The sequence below is a fragment of the Microtus oregoni genome, unplaced genomic scaffold (genome assembly GCF_018167655.1).
Source record: "Microtus oregoni isolate MIOR12 unplaced genomic scaffold, Mior012 000022F_ref0000154, whole genome shotgun sequence".
NCBI classification, from domain to species: domain Eukaryota; kingdom Metazoa; phylum Chordata; class Mammalia; order Rodentia; family Cricetidae; genus Microtus; species Microtus oregoni.
In genome coordinates this window covers 11,737,041-11,758,475 of record NW_024543081.1, presented here as the reverse complement: position 1 = coordinate 11,758,475, position 21,435 = coordinate 11,737,041, and the positions used below count along the sequence as shown (strand labels likewise).

The 21,435-nt window shown below is 43.7% G+C and overlaps 1 protein-coding gene across 1 annotated transcript; it reads left to right on the top strand.

Annotated features, from left to right (window-relative positions):
• The first annotated feature begins 18,236 nt into the window (after positions 1 to 18,236).
• LOC121461455 (putative sperm motility kinase W) lies at positions 18,237 to 19,736 on the top strand. The gene has a single exon (XM_041672541.1). It carries the CDS (start codon positions 18,237 to 18,239, stop codon positions 19,734 to 19,736), a length of 1,500 nt encoding a protein of 499 aa, XP_041528475.1.
• Positions 19,737 to 21,435: the final 1,699 nt, after the last annotated feature.

Below are 21,435 nucleotides of genomic sequence, written 5' to 3'. Positions count from 1 at the left end.
CAAGTTGGTCTTGAACTCAGAGATCAGCCTACCTTGGCTTCCTGAGTGCAGGGATTAAAGGCACGTGCTACCACTGGCCAACCTTCTCTAGAAAGAAAAGAAAATGGGTGTTGGTGGTGCATGACTTTAATCCCAGCATTCGTGAGGCAGATGCAGGCAGATCTCAGTGATTTCAAGGCCAGCCTGGTTTACAGGAGCTACCTCCAGGACAGCCTAGTTTAGCTACACAGAAACCCTTTCTCAGAAAAAAAAAAAAAAAAAGACATGTTAAAAACGCCTGGGAAGTGACAGGACTGAAGAGAATGCTTTTGTCGTTTTTACAAAAGGAATTTTATAGCCCAGGCAAAATATGTAAAAAAGTTTTGAAATACTTCAGTGTTGCAGAGTTGACCTTCATCTTGTTTTCCCTTCCAGGATTATGAACCTGTTATAACACTAAAAACCATGACCACAAAAAGGAGAAACTAGGTCTTGGCTTGGATGATGAGAGTGACAACCAGCAAGCAGCAGCCACACAGAGCCCAGTTGACTCTCCCTGCTGAGCATCCAACGCTGCAAACAGGCTCAGGTACAGGCCTGCCTGTGTCTCGACACCAAGTGTTCCTGCCTGAAGATGAAGACGATGCAGGAGACACCAAAAGCTGCAAACAGGAAACCAATGGTGGACGCCTCATCTGAGACAGCTTTTTGCCCTCTACTGGTACCAGGCTAAGCACTGCCAAGAGAAGGATTGCCTGGCGCTATCATCATCAATCAAAAACTTCAAGAGCCACAGGTGTAGCAGTGGCTCCTAGAAGTTCATTGCGGGGCAGGAGGAGGCCAGCATGAAAGGGACTGGTGTGGCAGACAGCAGCAGGACCTGCTCCCCCAACTCCTGCTACTCCAACCACGCCCACTGGCCAATAGCCAGACACCCCAGGACTCACACTACTGGCCCTGTGTCCTAGGGTAAGGCAGCAGGCCACGTGACCCATCAACCCTAGCTCAGAGTGCTCAGCCCTCCCTGGCAGGGCCTCTACCTACAGCAATAAAAATGTAAAAAAAAAAAAAAAAAAAAAAAAAAAAAAAAGTGAAGAAAATAGAGGAGCATTTTTTTCTATTTTTTTTTCTCCTTTTCTTTTTTTAGGACATATGATGTTTAATTTGCTCAGGTCGGGAGCCAGAGGAATTGTGTCCGAGACAGATCGTTCCTCTCCATGGCCTCCATGCACACAAGCTGGGGATCACTTTGGCCTCGGTTGGTGTTTTCTGTAAGGGTCTTCTGGGCAAGAGCAGCAGGCTTGATGAGATAACGAGGACCTGCCATGTTTCAGAGTGGATCCAGCAGAGACTGATACACTAATGCATCCAGAGGAGGTCTCGACTGTTGTTGCTTTGCTCCCCTGGGTCTTCTGCATCCGCAGTGGCTGTGCCTCTTTGTCAGCCTTGACTTCTACCTGAATTTGAACAACTAATTGCTCCACATGGCAGGTGTCCCTTGCCCCTGTGTGTCTTCTGGTTCAGAGGGCTGTGCTGCTGCAGGCAGGAGCAGGAGAACTCTGCCTGGCGGTTAAACCTTTTCCTAGAGCAAGACTTTAAGCTGCTACATTTACTGTGACCTATGCTATTCCTTGGCTCCCAACTGTTGGAATACTCTTCTCCCAAGCTGTGATGCCGGGTATCTCCTGGCCCCCTGACTGCCAGGATCTTTTCCATCTATTCCTTGGCTTGCAAGTGCCAGGATCCCTTTCCCGCTGAGCTGTGATACTTTCTTGCACTGGTTGCGTTCGTATGAGGGAATTGAATTTGGCATCATGGAGACATAGCAGGACACTGAGGTAAGAAGGAAAGGACTCAGCCCTGCCGGGAAAGGGACCCCAAAGGCCTCACTTGCGGTGTGACACAGCACCGTTTTTAGCAAAGCCTTGGTATTGAGAGTTGCAGGGTTGGTAAACTGAGATAAGGAGCTTAGTCCTGACCAGAGACCACCCAGGTTCATTTTTATTCTGAGGCTCTGGTCCATGGTAGAAGGTAGAAAGGAAATGCATCCCCATCCAGGGCCATGGAAACGGGGCTCTAGACTGTGACACCTCTTCTCTGTTTCCTGGTTTCGGGGTCCTGTGCTTTAGGGATTGTGCGGCCTGTCGCTTCCACACGGGAAGTAAAGGGAAATATAAGTTGACGTTTACTCCACGTTGAGGCGTTCACGTGCCTGTCTGCCAGTTTAGGCACAACCATCTTCATTAGGGAAGGCTTAAAAGAGCTTGCTGGTTCCCCCGGAAGTGGACACAGCTGCAAAGGGCAAGAGGTTGCCACCAAGTGTGTCAGTTTCCAAAACCTTGTGTCTTCCATGACTCTGTAGCCAGTTGCCCACCACCCCTTCCATTTGAATTCTCTTCCCTTTTCCACGCAGTAATAATGGCCAACATTGATGGAGCACTCTTCTCATGGTTTACTTTAGTCATCACTTCTTCTCAAAATAATTATTATAAAGTGATATTGTCCTCTTTTAGTGGAAGCTGGGACAATGGGAGTTGACTTGCTGTGGATTGCACAGCTAGGAAGCAGTAGAGGTGGTATTTGAACCTCACAAGTGCTGGGATTAAAGGTTTGTTTCACCACTGCCTGGCAAGAAAAGAGGTTCATTGAATCCCCTTGCAGAGGACAATGGTCTAGGCAGCAACAGGAGCACCACAGCTGCCAGCCTCAAAGTGTTTTTGAGGCAGGTGGTGGTGGTTCATGCCTTAACCCCAGCGCTCACGAGGAAAAGGCAGGTGATCTGTGTTCAAGTCCAGTCTGGTCTTCAGAGCAAATTCCCCAACAGCCGGAGCTCACAGAGACTGTCTCAAAAAAAAAAGTTGTTGAATTAAAACGATTTGGGTGTGCATATACTAACAGGGAAGAATGGATCTTCAATGCCTTCTGCCCAGGAAGTTCTTTTGAGGTGCTTGGGTTAGTTCTACATTGCTCTTTTAATTCAAAGTTCACCTAAATAAAGTTAATATTAATTTTATATTGTTTTTAAGGCTTATTTATTTATGTACATTGGTGTGTTCCCTGTATGTAAGTCTGTGCAAGGGTGTTGGATTCCCTGGAAGTGAAGTTACAGAGTTGTGAGCTGCCACATGGGTGCTGGAATTGAACCTGGGTCTTCTGGAAGAGCAGTGAGTGCTCTTAACCAGTGAACCATCTCTTTAGCCCTACCCTAAAGGTAGTATTATATAGAGCTGTGCTCTCTGACATGTTTTTTTTTTGACTTTATAGTGATGTGAGAACAATATTGATTCAGTGGACATTGTTCTTTGAAGTTCGCTCTGTGCCTAAGCTCACCACATGAGAGGTCTTGGTGGGCAGAGGCATACACAAACAACAGCTTGCAGTTAACCATGCAGTCCCTACAGGAATTTTTTTTTTTTGAGACAAGATTTCTCTGTTACTTTGGAGCCTGTCCTGGAATCTACTCTGTAGACAAGGCTGGCCTCGAACTGACAGATCTGCCTTCAAATTCTGGAATTAAAGGCATGTGCCGCCACCACCAGGGTCTTTTCCTTACGTTAAGAGAAGTTTGGCCAGTGTTGGCATAGGTCTTTAATCCTTGCACTCAGAAAGCCAAGGTAGATCAATTTCTGACTGATTTCCAGGCAGGCCAGGGATACAGAGAAAGCCTGCCTGTTAAAAAGCAGGGAGGGATAATCTACTGTGTAGTCCTGGCTGACCTGAAACTTGCTGTGTATACCTGATGGGCCTCAAATCAACGTGATGTGTCTCCCACTGAGTAAGGGATTAAAGTTGTGTCCCATGGTACTCCACCTCCTGGAGGACATAGATGAATTTTCAGGTTACAAGATATAAACAGATAGATATAGGTATCTTTATAATTTTTGATAGTTTCTCTGTGTAGCCTTAATGTTCCAGAACAACCTCTGTAGAATAGGGTGGCCTTAATCTCAGAGATCTATCTGCTCTGCCTCCCAAGTGCTGGGATTAATGGTGTGTGCCTTCACCAACCAGCATTTTATATTTATTTTAAAAAGACATATATTATGCTGGGTGGTGGTGGTGCACCCCTTTAATCCCAGCACTTGGGACACAGAGGCATGCAGATCTCAGTGACTTTTGAGGCAAGCATGGTCTTTGAGATCTAGTTCCAGACAGCCAGAACTATTTCACAGAGAAAACGGTCTCAAAAAACAAACAAATGGTGTTAAAAACACCTGCTCATGTGGGAAGTCAAGGAATAGTACAGGTCAAAGCAGCTTAAAAGCTTACAGTCCTGCTCTAGATGGCAGTTAAGAAATTATATTTGGAATCATAACTTATATGTCTTATTAAATACTCAGTGTGGTGGTGTATTAAAAACTCCTGTTTTTACTATTATCCCCAGATATGGTCATTCATATGTCTCTTCCATGCAGGCCATTCAGTGTCAAGAGACGACTTGTTCAACTGTCTTGATCAAAGCAAAAAGCCCTGGAAAAATGTGAACATGGGAGAGGCAGAAGACAGTGAACAAAGTAAGCCAGATGAAGCATTGGGCCATGTGGGGAATCGAAGGCATGGAGGAATTCAGTTGAGGAGTGGTTTACCAAGATTTTTACTTGAAATGATAAAGTACATTGAAAAATTATTCCCAAATATTACAGTGGATGACAGAGTCTCTCTGTACTTGCTGTCATCTGTGTGTCTGCTTTCATGATGGTACTCCATGGTGGTCACTGTCTTGTAGAATCACATGAAATCAGAAAATATAAATTTTATAGCTGTGCTCATTGTGGAAGATTGCTGAGTTCTTTCTTTGCCTTCAATTCTACAGAATTTAGAATGTAGCCTCAGCTATTTCTGCAGAAATATTCATTAGAAATTCAGAATAGTTCTGAGTCATGTGTGTTTTTGTGGCAGGTTTGAGCATCCGTACTTTGACCTTGAACTCCCCACCAACCACCTCTGGAGTCTCCTTGCCTGCAGCAGCACTGCCCTCTGGATCATACGACCCACAGCCCTGCAGTTTCAAGGAACACCTGCCCTGTGAGTGCTTCCTTGTTCAAAGGCTGGCAGAGGTCAAGTTTGAAAAAGGCACTTGCTACTCTGAACCCGGACGGCCAAGGGGAGCGAGCAACATGGCGGATGAACCCTCTCTGTGGACCTCACAGACTGTCAGTCTGAGCTGGATCGGCTCTGACCCACAGCGAGTCTTCAGGCTCTCAAGTGTGCTGCTCTGGCCCAGAGGGGAAGACACAAAAAACATCAGCTGAGAACAAAATGATTGTTAGCGTGTGTGAATGAAGGTCACGGATTGGGATGACTGTCTCTAAAACACAATCCCCCTGGCTCCCAACCTGAGCAAGATAACATAATAAACCTCTAAAAATAGATACTTCTCTATTCTGTTTTTCTTCTTTTTTATTTATTTTTACATTTCTTCTGCATATGGAGTCCCTAAAGGGGAGAGCTGAGCAGACTGAGGTGGGGTTGATCGATTGCTTGGTATGTGACTTACCCTGGGACACAGAGTCAATAGTTTGAGTCCTGGAACAGTAGGGTGACATGGTGATGAGAGAAGTGGGCTAAGGTTGAGGAAGGTGGGGCTTGCGGTGTCTGTTGAGCAGGGGGAGTGGATGGAGTAGTAGGAATTGGGGAAGGCAGGCCCTGCTGCTGTCTTGCCGATCCAGGCCTTAGCATGCTGGCCTCCTCCTGTGGAGCATCTAAGCCTGGTGGAGACAGTGCTGCCTCTGTGGCATTTGGAGCATTTGCTTGATAGTGAGGCAGAATAGCACTGGGCATTTGTTCTCTTGGCAGTGCTTGGCATGGAAACAGCCAAGGGCGAAATGCTGTCTGCAAAGGAGGTGTCCACCATTGGTTTCCTGTTTGCAGAATCACAGGTCATGATCCTGGAGGGGAAAAACAAGTTAAGGTCAACTCTGCAGGACTGGATTTTATTACTGCAGTAGTAGAAATGGCAATGAAGCTTCAGAGGACAAAACACAGCACCTAAATAGCCATTATCCAAATTTTCCAAAAGCCAGTGCAGTATCAGATGCCCCAGATGATGCCAATGACCCCATGGGAATGAAACTGCACCTCATAGCAAGAGGTCCTGGTGTGGGCATCTAAGCATGGGTCCCACAGGAATGCAGCAGCAGCCGCATGGACCCATGGAGGAATGCCTATTACCTTTTAGATAAACTGAGACAGACACCTTGGCTTGTTTCACTTCTTTAAGGCTCATCGTAGTCTTAGCGAACACCAGGTCAGGACTGGAGATGAAGCTGGCAGACTCCTTGCCTAGCATGGACTAATCAGTCCCCAGCCAGCACCCCAGTGCTCACGGGCCTGCAATCCCAGTCCTCAGAGGGTAGAGACAGATTAAAAGCTAGAAGTCATTTTCAGCAATGCAGCAAATTGGGGGACAGTGAAACCTTGTCTCAGAATTAAAAAAAAAAAGTTTAATAGATCTCAGCACAACAGAAAAAGAAAAGCTGCTATTTTGCAAGAGTATTTAGGGCCAAGAGGAAAAGGGAAGAATTGACATGCCTAGTAACTTACATGTAATAAACAACTAAATTTTGACAAATTGTTCTAAAGTTCAGGAGATGGTGGCCACGTTTGTTTCCCCACCCCATGCTACCTCTCCCAAAGCAGCCTTTTGTACACACATCTGTTTTGTTTTTTTTTAATGTACACACTGTTGTGTCTGCATGTACACCTGCACACCAGAAGAGGGCACCAGATCTCACAGTTGTGAGTCACCATGTGGTTGCTGGTAATTGAACTCAGGACCTCTTGAAGAGCAGCCAGTACTCGTAACCTCTAACCAATCTCTCCAGCTTGGCACACATCTTTAATCCCATCACTTGGGAGGTAGAGGCAGGCAGATCTCTTTTGAAGCCAGTTTGGTCTACATGGCAGGTTCCCAGACAACCAGGGGCAGCATACAGAGACTTTGTCTCAAAGACAATACTTTCTCCCCTTTGATACAGGACTTTCTCTCCTCTAAATACCTTTTCATAAATGACTACATTTATTTAGTTATTGTGTTATTGTCTGTCTCCAATTACATTCATGATGCATGTGGAAGTCAACATCTTGGCCAGAGTCTGTTCTCCTCACTGTGATACTGAACTCTCCTAAGGCAGCAAGTGAAGATGCTGGGCCAGCTCTCAGGCCCATGGATGACTTGGAGTGTTTTTGATTTCAGATTGGCTCTTTGGTAGTTCTGACTTTGAACTTGTCGCTGTCTCCTGCTCCATATCCTGACTCCTGGGATTTACAGGCATTGTGACAGTACTCAGTGCCCAAGTTATTTTTACATAGCACTTTGCAGTCTTGATATAGATAAGCATTATCTTAATATATGATGGGCTTGGGGGAAAATGTGACTTGGTGGACCACAATACAGAGTCTTTTAATTGTTTTTTAAATTTTTGTTATATTTCTTTTTTAGGTTTTCTTTTGAATTTTGTTTTGGGTGGGAGGTCACAAGGGCAGAGAACAGATTTGAGAATACTGGGAAGGTAAGAGCTATAAGAAACAGGATGAGAAATTCACAGAAAAAAAAATAAGAAGTTTCAAAAAAAGAAAAAAGTCGATTGCGATGGCATACACCGGTAGGATTTGATGAAGGGGTTGGAAGCAGGAGGGTCAGGAATTTGAGGCCAGCCTGGTCTACACATAGCAGGGAAGGGATGGTGCAAGTCTTTATTCCATCACTCGGGAAAAAGAGACATACAGACCTTTGTGAGTTTGAGGCCAGCCTAATCTACAGAGAGAGTTCCAGGACAGGCTCCAAAGCTACAAAAAACTGTATCTCAAAATAAATAAATAAATACATACATACATACATACATACATACATACATAAATAAACACATAAATACATAAATAAAATAAAGATGTACTTGAACATGCTAGCATTCACCAAGGACATCCTTGTATCAGATCAACTCACCCAGCAGACACAGCACCTGTTTCTGGCTTAGGTCAGATCAAGTATACAAACAAGCTTCTGACTCTTGAGCAAACCTGCTGTACACTCGTGTTGCCGTCTTCTGCGCGTGGCGGGGAGGGGGGGGGCGGATGTGCACTCTTTGAACATCTGGGGACACGAGTGTCTGAAGTGCTTCCTTGAAAGTTGAGGCCCTGGGTTTGTTCCCTCCAGGCTCTCTCCCTCCCTCCCCTTTCTGAGGCCCTAGGGAAAGAAAGAGCAGACCACGATGGTGCTTGCCCTTAGCATTTGGGAGTGAGACCAGATTATCTCTTTTTTTTTTTTTAGATTATCTCTTGATATGGCCTTCATGGAGGGTTCTAGGCTACCCAGGCATATATAGTGAGCCCCTGTCTCCAATGTTTTCAAAGTAAAGAAACAAAAGAAAAGATATCTAGGGACATGGCTAAAAAGGAACAGTTGTGGCTAGCCTGGGCTACATGCCTTATCTGAAGAATAAAAAATTATGGGGCCTCCAAGATGGCCTAACACAGAGAGACCTAATAACTTGAGTTCAATCTCTGATCCTGTAAAGTTGCAGGAGAAAACTGCCTCCCAAACTGCCACTCCAACATATATACAAATAAATGCCAAACATTTTTACATTTACTGATTTATTTTGTATATGTGGATACCTGTGTGGAGGTCAAAGAACAAGCTCTCTTCCAACATGTAGGTTCCTGGGGTGGAACTCAATGTTTCTGGCTGGGCAACAAGCACCTTTACCTACTGAGGTGTCTTGCCAGTTCTAAGTAATTTTTTTTTCTTACAGTATTTTTTTTATTTAAATCTTTTTTTTATTGAGAAAATGAGAAAAAAAAAACAAGTTTCCACCTCCTCCCAGCCTCCCATTTCCCTCCCCCTCCTCCCACCCTTCTAAGTAATTTTTGAAAGTATTGGGAGGCAGCCAGGCCAGGGTAGCGCAGTACTCAGAAGTCTGAGGCCAGCATGGTCTACAGAATGAGTTCCAGGACTGGCTCCAAAGCTACAAACAGAAACCCTGTCTTGACAAACCACCAAAAAACAAAGCAAAACAAAACAAAACAAAACAAAACAAAACAAAATGTACTGTGAGGCAGGTGGATGCTGAGTTCATGGCCAGTCTGGTCTTCAGAGGGAGTTTCAGGCCAGCCTGGAGAAACCCTTCTGGGGGGGGGGGGGGGGAGTAGGTAACAGGTAACATAATAATATAGCAGACATCCATTTTGGCTCTGGGAAAAGGGATACATTTTTGAGGAATGTAAATTTCTTATTTTCTTTTAATTCGTATTCCTCTCTCTTATTTTGTGCTTTGTGATGGTATTCTATGAGACCTGGCCAGAGTCCAATGTGACCAGCTCTGCTGTTTTTCCTGGAACTCAATCCTTTCAATCTTGTCAGCTTGGCTGTCTCAGACAGAGCTATAAGCTTTATTTTCCCCGTGTTCCCAAACTCAAGGTTTTAACCCTAACGTTTCTACCTGTAACAGCTGCACATCAGAGAAGCTGGAACTGGTCCTGACCAAATGCATTTCAGTGGAATGGGAGATGGATGGAAGGAGGAACAAGGAGAAGCCATGGAGTCCACATATGTAGACAAGTCTTCCAGAAGGGGTTAGAGAAAGTGAGTTTTGTTTGAGATAGGTTTTATGTCACCCTGATGGGCTTTAAGTCAGTATTTAGACCAGAATGTTCTCTCACTCAAATAGGCCTGAATGTTGGGATTAAATGTCTGCATCTGACTGTCCAGCAAGCCTTATCTTTTGTTTTGTTTTGTTTTGTTTTGTTTTGTTTTATCTTTATTGCAGGGCAGTGGTGACAAATGCCTTTAATCCGGTTTGTGGCTAGCTTGATCCGTAGAGTGAATCTGAGACAGTCTCCAAACCCACACAGAAATCCCTAACAAAAAAAATAATCAAAGTAAATAAATAAAACACTGAATTATCTTTACGAGTATGTGCATTCTATGTGTGTGTATTTATGTGCTACCTTGTGCCCTGGAGAGGGCATCAGACACCCTAGAATGGGAGTTACAGCACGCTGTGAGCCATATGTGGGTGCTCATATGTGACAACGTTTTCCATGTCCACTCTCCCCAGACAGGAATCCATAGCAATCCAAAGACAGATATAGCCAAAAACCCAACCTGGTGAGTCAATGAGTTTTATGGGGTTACATTCAGGAGCAGGACTGACACAGAGTCTCTTGTACCACCAGGGCCCACCCCAGCATGAGGACAACTTACAAAGCTGGGACCCTGAGCACACTATACAGGCTGCAGGCAGCTCGGCAGGATGGAGAGCATCCTTTCCGGGTGCTCGGTTGGTCCAAGACTCTTCTAGACAGCTGTCGGGTCTGAGAGTCATCTTGGCAGCTGGGCTCTGCCTACTCTGGCAGGGAGGAGCCTAGTGAATATGGTCAGGTTCAGGGAGCTCTTGAAGCGATTTTGTTGTTGTTGTTGTTGTTTATCTCCCTGCTTATGTCTGGCAATACCAGTTTGGGAATATACCCAAGAGATGCCCAATCATACTACAAAAGCGTTTATTCAACTATGTTCATAGCAACATTATTTGTAATAGCCAGAACCTGGAAACAACATAGATGCCCCTCAACAGAAGAATGGATAAGAATGTGTGGCCCAGACTGGCCTCGAACTTGTGATCCTCCTGCCTCTGCCTCCTTCAGCAAATCCTGCTGGCATGCACCACCACAACCGCCACTGATAAAGGCACTGGGACTTGTTTTTATGGCATGTTCTGGCTTTTGGGACCCTAGTCTATATGGATGCACAGCTCCCTAGGCCTGGATGTAGTGGGGAGGGTCTTGGATTTCCCACAGGGCAAGATTCCCTGACCTCTCTCAAGCAGGGAGGGAGAGGGAGGAGGGGTTGTGGGGGAGCGGGAGGGGATTGGGAGGAGGGAAGGAAGTGTAAATATTTGAATGGAAAAATAAAAATAAAAAAAAGACAGTGAGACGCATATACACATTAGAGTACTACTCAGCAGTAAAAAATCCATATGACATCTTGAATTTTGCATGCAAATGGATGGAAATAGAAAACACTATCCTGAGTGAGATAACCCAGACCCGAAAGGATGAATATGGTATGTACTCACTCATTAGTGGATTCTAACCATAAACAAAGGATATTGAGCCTATAGTTTGCAATCCTAGAGAAGCTAAATAATAAGGTGAACCCAAAGAAAAACATGTATAGATCCTCCTGGAAATTGGAAACAGACAAGATTACCAGGCAAAAGTTGGGAGCATGGTGATGGGGTGTAGTGGGGTGGGGGGAAGGTGAGAGGGGGAGAGAGAAGGGAGAAGGGGAGGGTTGGGAAGAGCTTAGGGAAGTGGGATGGATGAGAAGGAGGAAGGGCAGATATGGGAGCAGGGAAGAAGATACCTTAATTAAGAGAGTCATTTTAGTGTTGGCAAGAGACTTGGCTATTATGGGTTTCCAGGTGTCCAAGGGGATGTCCCCAGCTATATCCTTGTGTAGAAGAGAGGGTGCCTGAACTGGGCTTGTCCCATAGTCATACTGATGAGTATCTTGAATATCACCATAGAACCTTTGTCCGGAGATGGATGGAGATAGAGACAGAGACCCACACTGGAGCACTGGACTGAGCTCCCAAGGTCCAGTTGAAGAGCAGAAGGAGGGAGAAGATGAGAATGGAAGTCAGGACCGTGAGGGGTTTGTCTGCCCACTGAGACAGCATGGCTGAGCTAAGGACTCACCAAGGACAGCTGTACTGGGACTGAATGAGCATGTGATCAAACCAGACTCTCTGAATGTGGCTGACTGAGAAGCCAATGATAATGGCATGGGATTTGATGCTACTGCATGTGCTGGCTTTTTGGGATCCTAGTCTGTTTGGATGCACACCTTCCTAGGCCTGGATGGAGGGGGGAGGGCCTTGGACTTCCCACAGGGCAGGGTACCCTGCCCTCTCTTAGGACTGGAGGGGGAAGGGGGAGTGGGGAATGGGAGGGAAATAGGAGGAGGGAATGAGGTAGAAATTTTGAATGGTATTATTTATAAAGCAATAAAAATCTAAAAAAAAAGATATGTGTGTGTCAGTTCTGGAAGGTGCTCACTGAAGGAGGACATGACACTCTTGAACATGGTCAGTTTAAGGTCATGTATCCCATCCCATGCTTTTCCAAATTAAATAATAGAGGGCTGGTGGAGAGAAAAAAACCCACTGATTGACGGTATTGATCATAGTACCTAAAGTGTAAGTTGACACTGTCTGTCCAGAGAAACACACTTAAGATTGCACTAGTGCTCCGTGGAGAGGAAAGGGACATGTCAGGAGGACATTGAGATGACCGCGCCCTAGAACTAACTGTACTTCCCTGCTGATGTCCATGCCATTAGTTGCTCCCATTACGTTGACTTATGTTTCTATAAATCTGAGGTTAAATAAACCCTACCTCTTGTAAGTAGAACTCTCCCAACTCCTAGACCACAGCTGTGAGAAAAATTACTAGTATAGTGGCTGGAGACAAGAATGTAAGAGAAAAATTCAAAAATTACTATGGATTTGCCAAGCCTTGATTGGACTGTTGCATGTGACATCACATGGAATTCATATGAGGTAAGCTAGGTATCAGCCAATAGCAGGGCGCCACCTAGGACTGAGATTTGTCCTTGTCCTTCAGAGAAGCAGTTGGGTCTGCGGGGCGAGCAGTTGGATTCAGTTGTTTCTCTTTGATTTGGACTTTTCAAAATCCTAAGGATCCCGATAGAGTGAGTTTATTTCCCAGGCTTTCCGTTTGGGCTTTTGTCATTTGGTATCTATTTATTTCTTTATTTACGTCATTGGTTTGGGTTTTGAGTTAGTCTTTATGTAGCTTTTCCTCATTTCACCCCATTTTCCTTTTATCAACTTCTTTTCTTTGTCAGTTTTGCCTTTGTTCATGTGTGATTTACATATTTAGTGGTACATACTTACTGTATAAGATGAGGAATTTGACCATGACTTCCTGTATCTGCCTGTATTGAATTTTGATCATATTTACCTGCTCTATTTCACTTACCCACCCTTTGAGTGTGACAAGAACTTCCAAATGGAGAAAGGTTCTCCTCCGTGCTTGTTCATGACCCCTAGGAAGCAAAATGTGACACTTGTGTTTCTGGAACTGAAATATTTGAAGTAACACTTTTTCTGGTTCCAAGCTTTTCCTGAAAAGGCATTTCATTCATTTGATGTCTGATTATAGGAATTACCTATAATGTTGTATTAAGCTATGCCATGAGTCAGTATGTGTGTGTGGATGAATCCTAATGTTCCTGGTGGAGGCATCTTGAACATAAAGTATGGTCTCCTTAATGTGGTATTAAACTTGGCGTGAGCTACCTCTCATTAAGGATTATCTCTCAAGGATTTTCTAATCTGTGCTATTCAAGGACATCACCTGATACTGGGCTCTTTTTAAGTTTTATTTACTTGGTTTAAGAAAAAACGATAATGCATCTTTTATAAGAAATGTAAAATATTACTTCCTTCAGGTTGATAGGCTACTGAAATATTCGGAGAACATTGCTATTAGATGTTGAGACAGGAAAATTCATCAGTTAATTGCCTCGGTCACTTGATACTCAATAATTTCTAAGTGTTTTCTCTAGTTTTACTTCCTAGACTTTAATTTTTCTTTTGATTTATCATTTTACTCCTTTTTAGATGTATTTTTTAAGCAGGAAAGAGAGGAAATAGCCAGAGGTTTTAGAAGGGAAGTGTGACTAGGACAGATTTTCCCTTGAGTATGAAGGTTGTTAGTAATGATTGACACTCAGTGGGTATCTGAAGTTTTATTCCCACCAGACACAGTATGTCTCCATGAATTTCAAGGTTTCTATGAGAAAGGGAGTTGCTGCATTACCAGGAAACAGGCTTGGTTAATAATGAGACCTAAGCTACATGTCAGAGGATGGGATCTGGAATTTAGGCTACTTGAAAAGCTCATTGATTTTATTCAGGGGTGGGTGAGAGCAATACGGTCAATGTGTGACTGTGACAGCAATGACTCTATCTTGACTCCTGGGAGAGTAACGGGTGGGTTGGGGATGGAGAGCAGCCCTCTCTGCTAAGGGCATTTCTCCCGCGGGGCAAGAATGTAAACTGAAATATTTTTTCAAAAAACAACTGTGTTTTTTTTTAACTGAGCTTTGATTGGTCCATTGCATGTGACATCACAAGGAGTTCTTGATTTTAGCCAATAAAAGGCACTTCCTGTACTGGTTTTGTTTGTACTTCAGAGAATCGGTTGGTTGGTGGGAGAGCAGTTGGACTCCATTTGTTCTCATATACTTGGTCTTTTCCCCAACCTGTTGTAACTGGACATAGTGAGTTTGTCCCCCAAATTTCAGTTTGGGCTTTTGGTATTTGGCATTTATTTATATATTTACATTATTGGTTTGCATTTTAATTTTTTTCTATAAGTCCTTTTTCTTCCTTTCAACTTATTTTCCTTTTATCAACTTCTTTTCGAGGTCATTTATTTTTAAGATTTATTTATTTATTATGTATACAATGTTCTGTCTGCATGTGTGCCTACATGCCAGAAGAGGGCACCAGATCTCATTACAGATGGTTGTGAGCCACCATGTGGTTGCTGGGAATTGAACTCAGGACTTCTGGAAGTAAAGTCAGTGCTCTTAACCTCTGAGCCATGTCTCCAGCCCCTTCTAGGTCATTTTTGTCTGCTTCTGTTGTTGTTGTTGTTTTTTTTTTATTTTTTTTTTTATTTTTTTTTTATTTTTTTTTTTTAGAGGATCAGACTGTTTCTTTACTGTATAGTTATGTTTAGGGAAACAAGAAATGTAGTGGTCCATTTTAATCGAGCAAAGTAAACACTGATTCTTAAACACAGATAGGGATGTTTAACTAGCTTTACTATGGCAACAGTCAGTTAACACTGAGTCTTAAATCCAGATATGGATATTTAACTAGCTTTACCATAATGCCAACCCTAAAATCTCAGTGGATTAAAAAAAATTATTGTTCATTCATATTATATGTAGGTTGCATTTCAGTGGAGACTATGAACCCAGTTCAGATGTGTTTCCCATAATTCCATACTCCTAGGACTATTTATCTTCCCTTCAAGAAGAGTATATTTTACATATACCACCTTCCTGAAACTGGAGTGTGCTTCTGTTCCCCCTTGTCAAGTTCAACCACACATCTTGTTTGTTTGTAGGAGTCAGTGTGTCAATCCCAAGTAGTAGTTTTAGAGGCATTTGTGGCTATTCTGTGTCTTTGGCTATTTCTTCCTGCCCTGGCAATGGCCACACTCCACACAGTGTTTTGTTTTGTTTTGTTTTTTATAAATTTAGTGACCTACATTAACTGTATAGGATGAGGAATTTGATAATGATTTTGATATCTGTCTGTGCTCTATTTTAATCATGTTTATCTGCTATATTTCACTTCCCCAACCATTGAATTTGACAAGTACTTCCCATTATACAAAGACTCTCCCCCTGCCTGCTCATGTTCTGTGGGAAACAAAATCTATGGGAAACTTTTGTTTGTAGAATTGACTTGTTTGTGGAATTGATATATTTGTAATAACTTTCTCTAGTTCCAAGCTTTTTCCTCAACTAGGCATTTCATTCCATTGATGTCTGATTACAGGACTTAGTGTGCTATGCTCTTTGACAGTTTGTACCTGTGGACTAATCCTTAGTGTTCCTGGTTAAAGACATCATGATCATGAAGTACGGTCTTATTAATATGGTGTTGAACTGGTATGAACTATCTATTACTCTCATTCAAGATTTTCCTGGATGGAGGTGGGGGTTCCTTGGACTTCCCACAGGACAGGGAACCCTGATTGCTTTTCGGGCTGGGGGGGGGACTTAATTGGGGGAGGGGGAGGGAAATGGGAGGCGATGGCGGGGAAGAGACAGAAATCTTTAATAAATAAATGAATTAAAAAAAATAAATAAATAAATAAAAATTATAAAATAAAAAAAATAAAATAAAAAGATTTTCCAGTCTGTCAGTCAAGCATATTGCCTGATTTTAGATCTTCTTCAAATGTCTTATATGGGTTGAGAATTAGAGTAATCCTTCCTTTATGAATAGAGTTTGAAAGTGTCCTTTCCTTGGTTTTCTGGACTATGGAACTACATGCGGCACACTGCTGTTGTTGAGATTGTAGAAGATGGTTTCCAGTTTGTTGGTTTATATCCTGGGGCTATATTTGTTGGTTTATATTTATGCGTTTTCCTTTTGAATTTTATTTATTCTTCCTTCCTACAGTACATTCAGACTGTATCATCTTCTCTCTTCACTCCTCCCAGTTGTCCCCAACCCCCTTTCTCTGCCTGATTCACTGTTCCTCAGTTTCTCTTAAGAAAAGAACAGGCTCCCTAGGGATAGCAATTGAACATGGCACAACAAGAAACATTAAGACTATATTAATTTTTTTGCTTGTTTCAAGGAGTATTTTGTGCTTATATATCTCTTTCATCATTGACTATTGTCCAGTTAGATTTATGAAAAGTCAGTCTTTTATTTCCCTCTGGTTTCTTTTTCTTGTTAAAAACACATTTCCTATTTATTATTTATAATTATGTACTACATATTGCATTCTATATGCTATATACAAATATTATATGGTATGCTACATGCTATATAATATGTAATATATAATTGTGGTACTGTAATTATATGATATATAGTATACAATATGTTAGGTGTAATATATGTGCTATATATTATAATACTCATAAACACTGTATATAATAATATATGTTAATTATATTATAATAGATAAGTGTACTAGTTTAAAGAATTCATTATACCTTATTATAATCACAATTATATAAGTATAATATACATTTCACTAATATATATATATTATATATATTACAAGTGAGCAATTGCATGATACAGATTCCACACATGTCTACCTGTACTTTGATCATATTTCCCTGCACTATTTTGGTGTCCCCACCACATCTTTGTTACATATACTATGACTTTACAAAAGCTCAACCCCTACCTTCCTCATGACCCAGAAGGGATCGAAGAGACAAAGGAGATCCTACTTCTGTTTGTGGACCAGCTTTGTTTCAGGGAAAAGTATACCTAGTGTTAGCTTTTTCCTTATAACACAACCGTTCACTATTCCCTGTGCTGAGTGTGGACTCTTCCCCACAGTCTCTTGCTATGCTGTGGTGTTGATCAATTAGTTTGTTACAAATGTTACTTCAGCTCCTGGGTGAGGCCATTCTGACCCTTTAGTGTGTTGCTGAGATGGATGTGCAGTATCAAGGACTGTCATTAAAGAGTCCACATCTGTGCTGGAGAGACGGCTCAGCGGTTAAGAGCATTGCCTGCTCTTCCAAAGGTCCTGAGTTCAATTCCCAGCAACCACATGGTGGCTCACAACCATCTGGAATGTGGTCTGGTGTTCTCTTCTGGCCTGCAGGGATACACACAGACAGAACATTGTATACATAATAAATAAATAAATAAATTTTTTTTAAAAAAGAGTCCACATCTATGTTCATCAAGGAAAGGAGCCTCCACTTGCTCTGTTCGTTGAGCTTATTTGGTGGTAAGATCAGGGTAACACCGGCACGGGGTGAGTTCCATGTCTTCCTTTGCTTTCTCTTTCTGGAAGTATATTCTATAACTGTGGTCTTCATTCTTCTGGAAAGTTCTGAATGATTCAGGGATTCCATGAGATTGGTCTCTGCTTTGTTTGGAGCTGTTTTGCTGACACTTCAAACCTACCTGTTCATTATGCCTGATGTGTTTACGAGCTTTCATTTTATCTTAATTCAATATTCACACGTCTAAAATTTTCTTACATATTTTCTAAATTCCAGGTGTATAAAACGGTAACATCACTGAAAGACCCTCTAGACTGTAGTCCTATCAGTTACAACATGGATTTTTTTTTATACTGTAATTTGTATCTGCTCTCTCCTGATCAGTTGTTGTGAGGGGTTTGCATTGTGGCACAGTTTTGAAAACAACCAGCTCATTCCTTCAGCAATCTCAGGATTTTCCGTTGCCCACTTCACTGATTCCTACTCGGAACTTTCAGCTGATTCTTCATCTACTGCTTAGGGTTTGAGCTCCTCGTATGTTTATATCACTGAATAGCACTGTTAGGTGGCTTAGAATATCTAGATTTCACAACAGAGAACTGAAAGTTATAAACATCCTTCCGAAAACTAAATGGATTATTTTGTTTGTTTGTTTGTTTTTAGCATTGTGTGACTCTGAAATTTCCCACAAGAAAAAGTGGTTGAAATTGGTCAAAACACCATGGCCAGCAACATGGAAGAGGACACTCTTGAAGAGGATTTCAAGATCTTACTATCCCTAGGTTGTGGTGCGTTCGGGGAGGTGAAGCTGGCCTGCCACCTGCCCACTCAAACACGAGTGGCTGTCAAGGTCCTCGAGAAAAACACCAACAGTGTGGCTGACATCAGCACTGAAGTGAACATCCTTCAGTCTGTAGAACACAGGAACATTGTTCGATTTTTCCACATGATCGACACACTGACAACCACTTACCTGATCATGGAGTATGTGGCAGGAGAAGATCTGGAGAGCTGCCTCAGGGCGCTGGGCTGTCTAAAGGAGGAGGAGACTAGAGCGATTTTCCGGCAGGTTGTATCAGCAGTGCACTTCCTCCACCAGAGACGCATCGCACATCGAGACATTAAATTAGAAAACATCCTAGTCGATGCAGCAGGAAATGCAAAGCTTTGTGACTTTGGTATGGCAATTGAAGTCGCAGAGGGGCAGATGTTGGAGGAGATCTGTGGCTCCTTGCTCTATTGGGCCCCAGAGATCTTGGCAAGGAAACCGTACGATGGACTGGCAGGTGACATGTGGAGCCTGGGCATCGTCCTATACACCCTGGTCACAGCGCATTTTCCATACGAAGAAACCACCATGGAAGCTATGCACAGGCTCATCACCACCACAATGTGTCCCATTCCTTACCATTTATCAAAACCCTGCCATATTATAATTGCGAGATTACTCATGGTCCCCACCTGGTACAGAATAACAATATGCCAGCTTGTGGAACGACCATGGCTGGGCCCCATTCAAGAGCATGTACCATCTGCCACTAAGGAACTCCTTCCCAGGGTCGTGGAGACTATGTGTACTATCGGCTATACCTGTGAAGAGATTGTTTCTTCCCTAAAGCACAGGGAGCCAAATAATTTAATAGCCACCATGAATATCATCAAATACCAACTGAGCTGTGGAGATAGCCATATGCTGAATAAGACCTGGTTAAATGTGACCCATGCAGCTCCCCTTAGCCTCCCAGCCGCCTTGAAGAGGAGAGCAAGTGAACCAGCTCTTCCTGCTGGGAAGAGGCAGTTATGCAAAGAGGGTTTGGGAGAAAGTGTCAGGAGGTGCAGAAGCTATACCATGCTCAAGGGATCCTGCAGCCTGGAGGTGATGCCGTGTTCGGATAACACAGTCCCAGAAAAAGATGCCTTTATGGCTGATGTTATCAACTCTACTCCAGAGAACACTGCAGACAACAGGAATTCTGTTGACAGTCTGCCTGGCAATCTCTGCAACCCAGAATCAACTCTGGATGGAACATTCACTGGGTTTGTGAACATGGGCTTCACAGAGGAACCACCCACGGGGCAAGGCATCCCCAGTGACCAGTCCCAGGTGGCACCCACAACATCTGGATCCAGGCCATTCCGGGGCTGGAAACTGGTGAGGAAGAGAATTTCCCAGGCACTGAGAGCACTGTGCTGCTGCTGCTGCCTGTCCACACCACGGTGAGTCCTGAATCCTTGTGTCAGGGGCTTCACGGAAAAGAGAGGACAGTGGAGACCTACGTGGAGTGCAGTTGGTTTGGTCACCCAGAAGGATTCCTCCCTTGTATTTTCACAGTGTTGTTTCAATATCATTTATAAATGACAAGTTGAACCCACATAGAAGGCACAGAAATTAAGATGTCTTCCTGTTCATGTAAATACCCGCAATGCTGAGCCTGAAGCAGATAGCATAGCATGTGGACCACAGGGTGGGAAGGAAGGGAGGGGATTTTGGGTTAAGAGGACAAAGCTTCAGAATGGAGGAATTGGAAGGGGAACTATGGCACCCAACATTTCTCTGTCACAGTTACTAACAGGGGTGCTTTCTTGTCTCTTTCTGCTTTGAAGTGTGGAAATTGAAATGGCCTAATAGAATTCCAGCCCTGGTGAGGAGTGACTGCCAATGAAGGAAGTCAGGACAGATCTCCAGAGTGCCAGTCCCTCCAACCCAGGGCCCCAGACTCCTGCATCCATCCTCCAGCTCCTGGGAATCAACTGTGATTTTGCTTCTCCTTCAGCTTCTTCCAGCTCCAGCACTGCTGCTGTACAAAGAGCTGGTCATAGGCACAGCTTCCCGATGACCCTCTACCTCCCTAGCTTTGGTTGTGCTTGTGAGGCCACTCACATTGCATGTAAAACAGCTGACTCTACCACCAGCATGCCTTTATACCAATCTGGGCTGCTCTCATCTCGATAACTCTACCCTTGTTCTGTGACTGTGTTCTGGAAAGGACAGCGAGACCTGTGTGAGTCTCTGGAGCAGGGAGATGGATGGGTGAAAGGAGATAAAGGGGACGAATTGGGAGACAGGATGGAGACAGGAAAAGGGGAAATGAGAGGTGGTGTAGAGTAAGGAATACAGTCTGTCCTGAGGAACTTCTATCAACAAATGACATGAAAGAGATGGGTGTGCTGACCTGTGACAGGGGCCCTGGAGAAGCTAGAGCAGGGAGAAACCTCCCCTGAAGAGCATATAGAGAGGGCCTAGGAACAACCAGCAATGAGCATGAGAGGCCTCCTCTGATGCTTCCAGCATTGTCAAGGCACACAAGTAGGATGCTGCCTTGGAAATTTCAGTCTGATCTTTCCTACTGAGCTAGAGTGTGGCAGGAAAAAGGGAGGCCTATTGGTGAGTGGATTCCCATCTTCCTCAGTGCTGAGTAACTCCTGTCTGTCAAAGTCACTAGAGAGGGACTTTGATTATTCCCTTGGGTTTTTTTTTTTTTTGAGGGGGAGTGCGATGATCTATTTGAAACACTGTCTTGGTGTGTAACTGAAGGAACAGGTCAGATGCTGTGTCCTGTGATGATATGTCAGGGCTACAGGTTCCAGTGTCCATCTTCCCGCTATAGAGTCTCAGTTCCACCTCTCTGCTGCCCTGCACTGTTGCTGGCATCCCTGCTGCCCTGCACTGTTGGTGGCATCCCTGCTGCCCTGCACTGTTGGTGGCATCCCTGCTGCCCTGCACTGTCGGTGGGCATCCCTGCATAGTCACATGCAGCATCAACACCGAACGTCTCCCTCCCTTGTCTCATGGATCCTGTCGGACCAGGCTTCTCCAGCATCTAATAGCCGGCCTCTGTCGACAGGACAGGCTTGCACACAGGATTCAGGCTTCAGTTCTCTGTGATCTCTCCATCACCCCCAAACTGCTCTCTGACTGT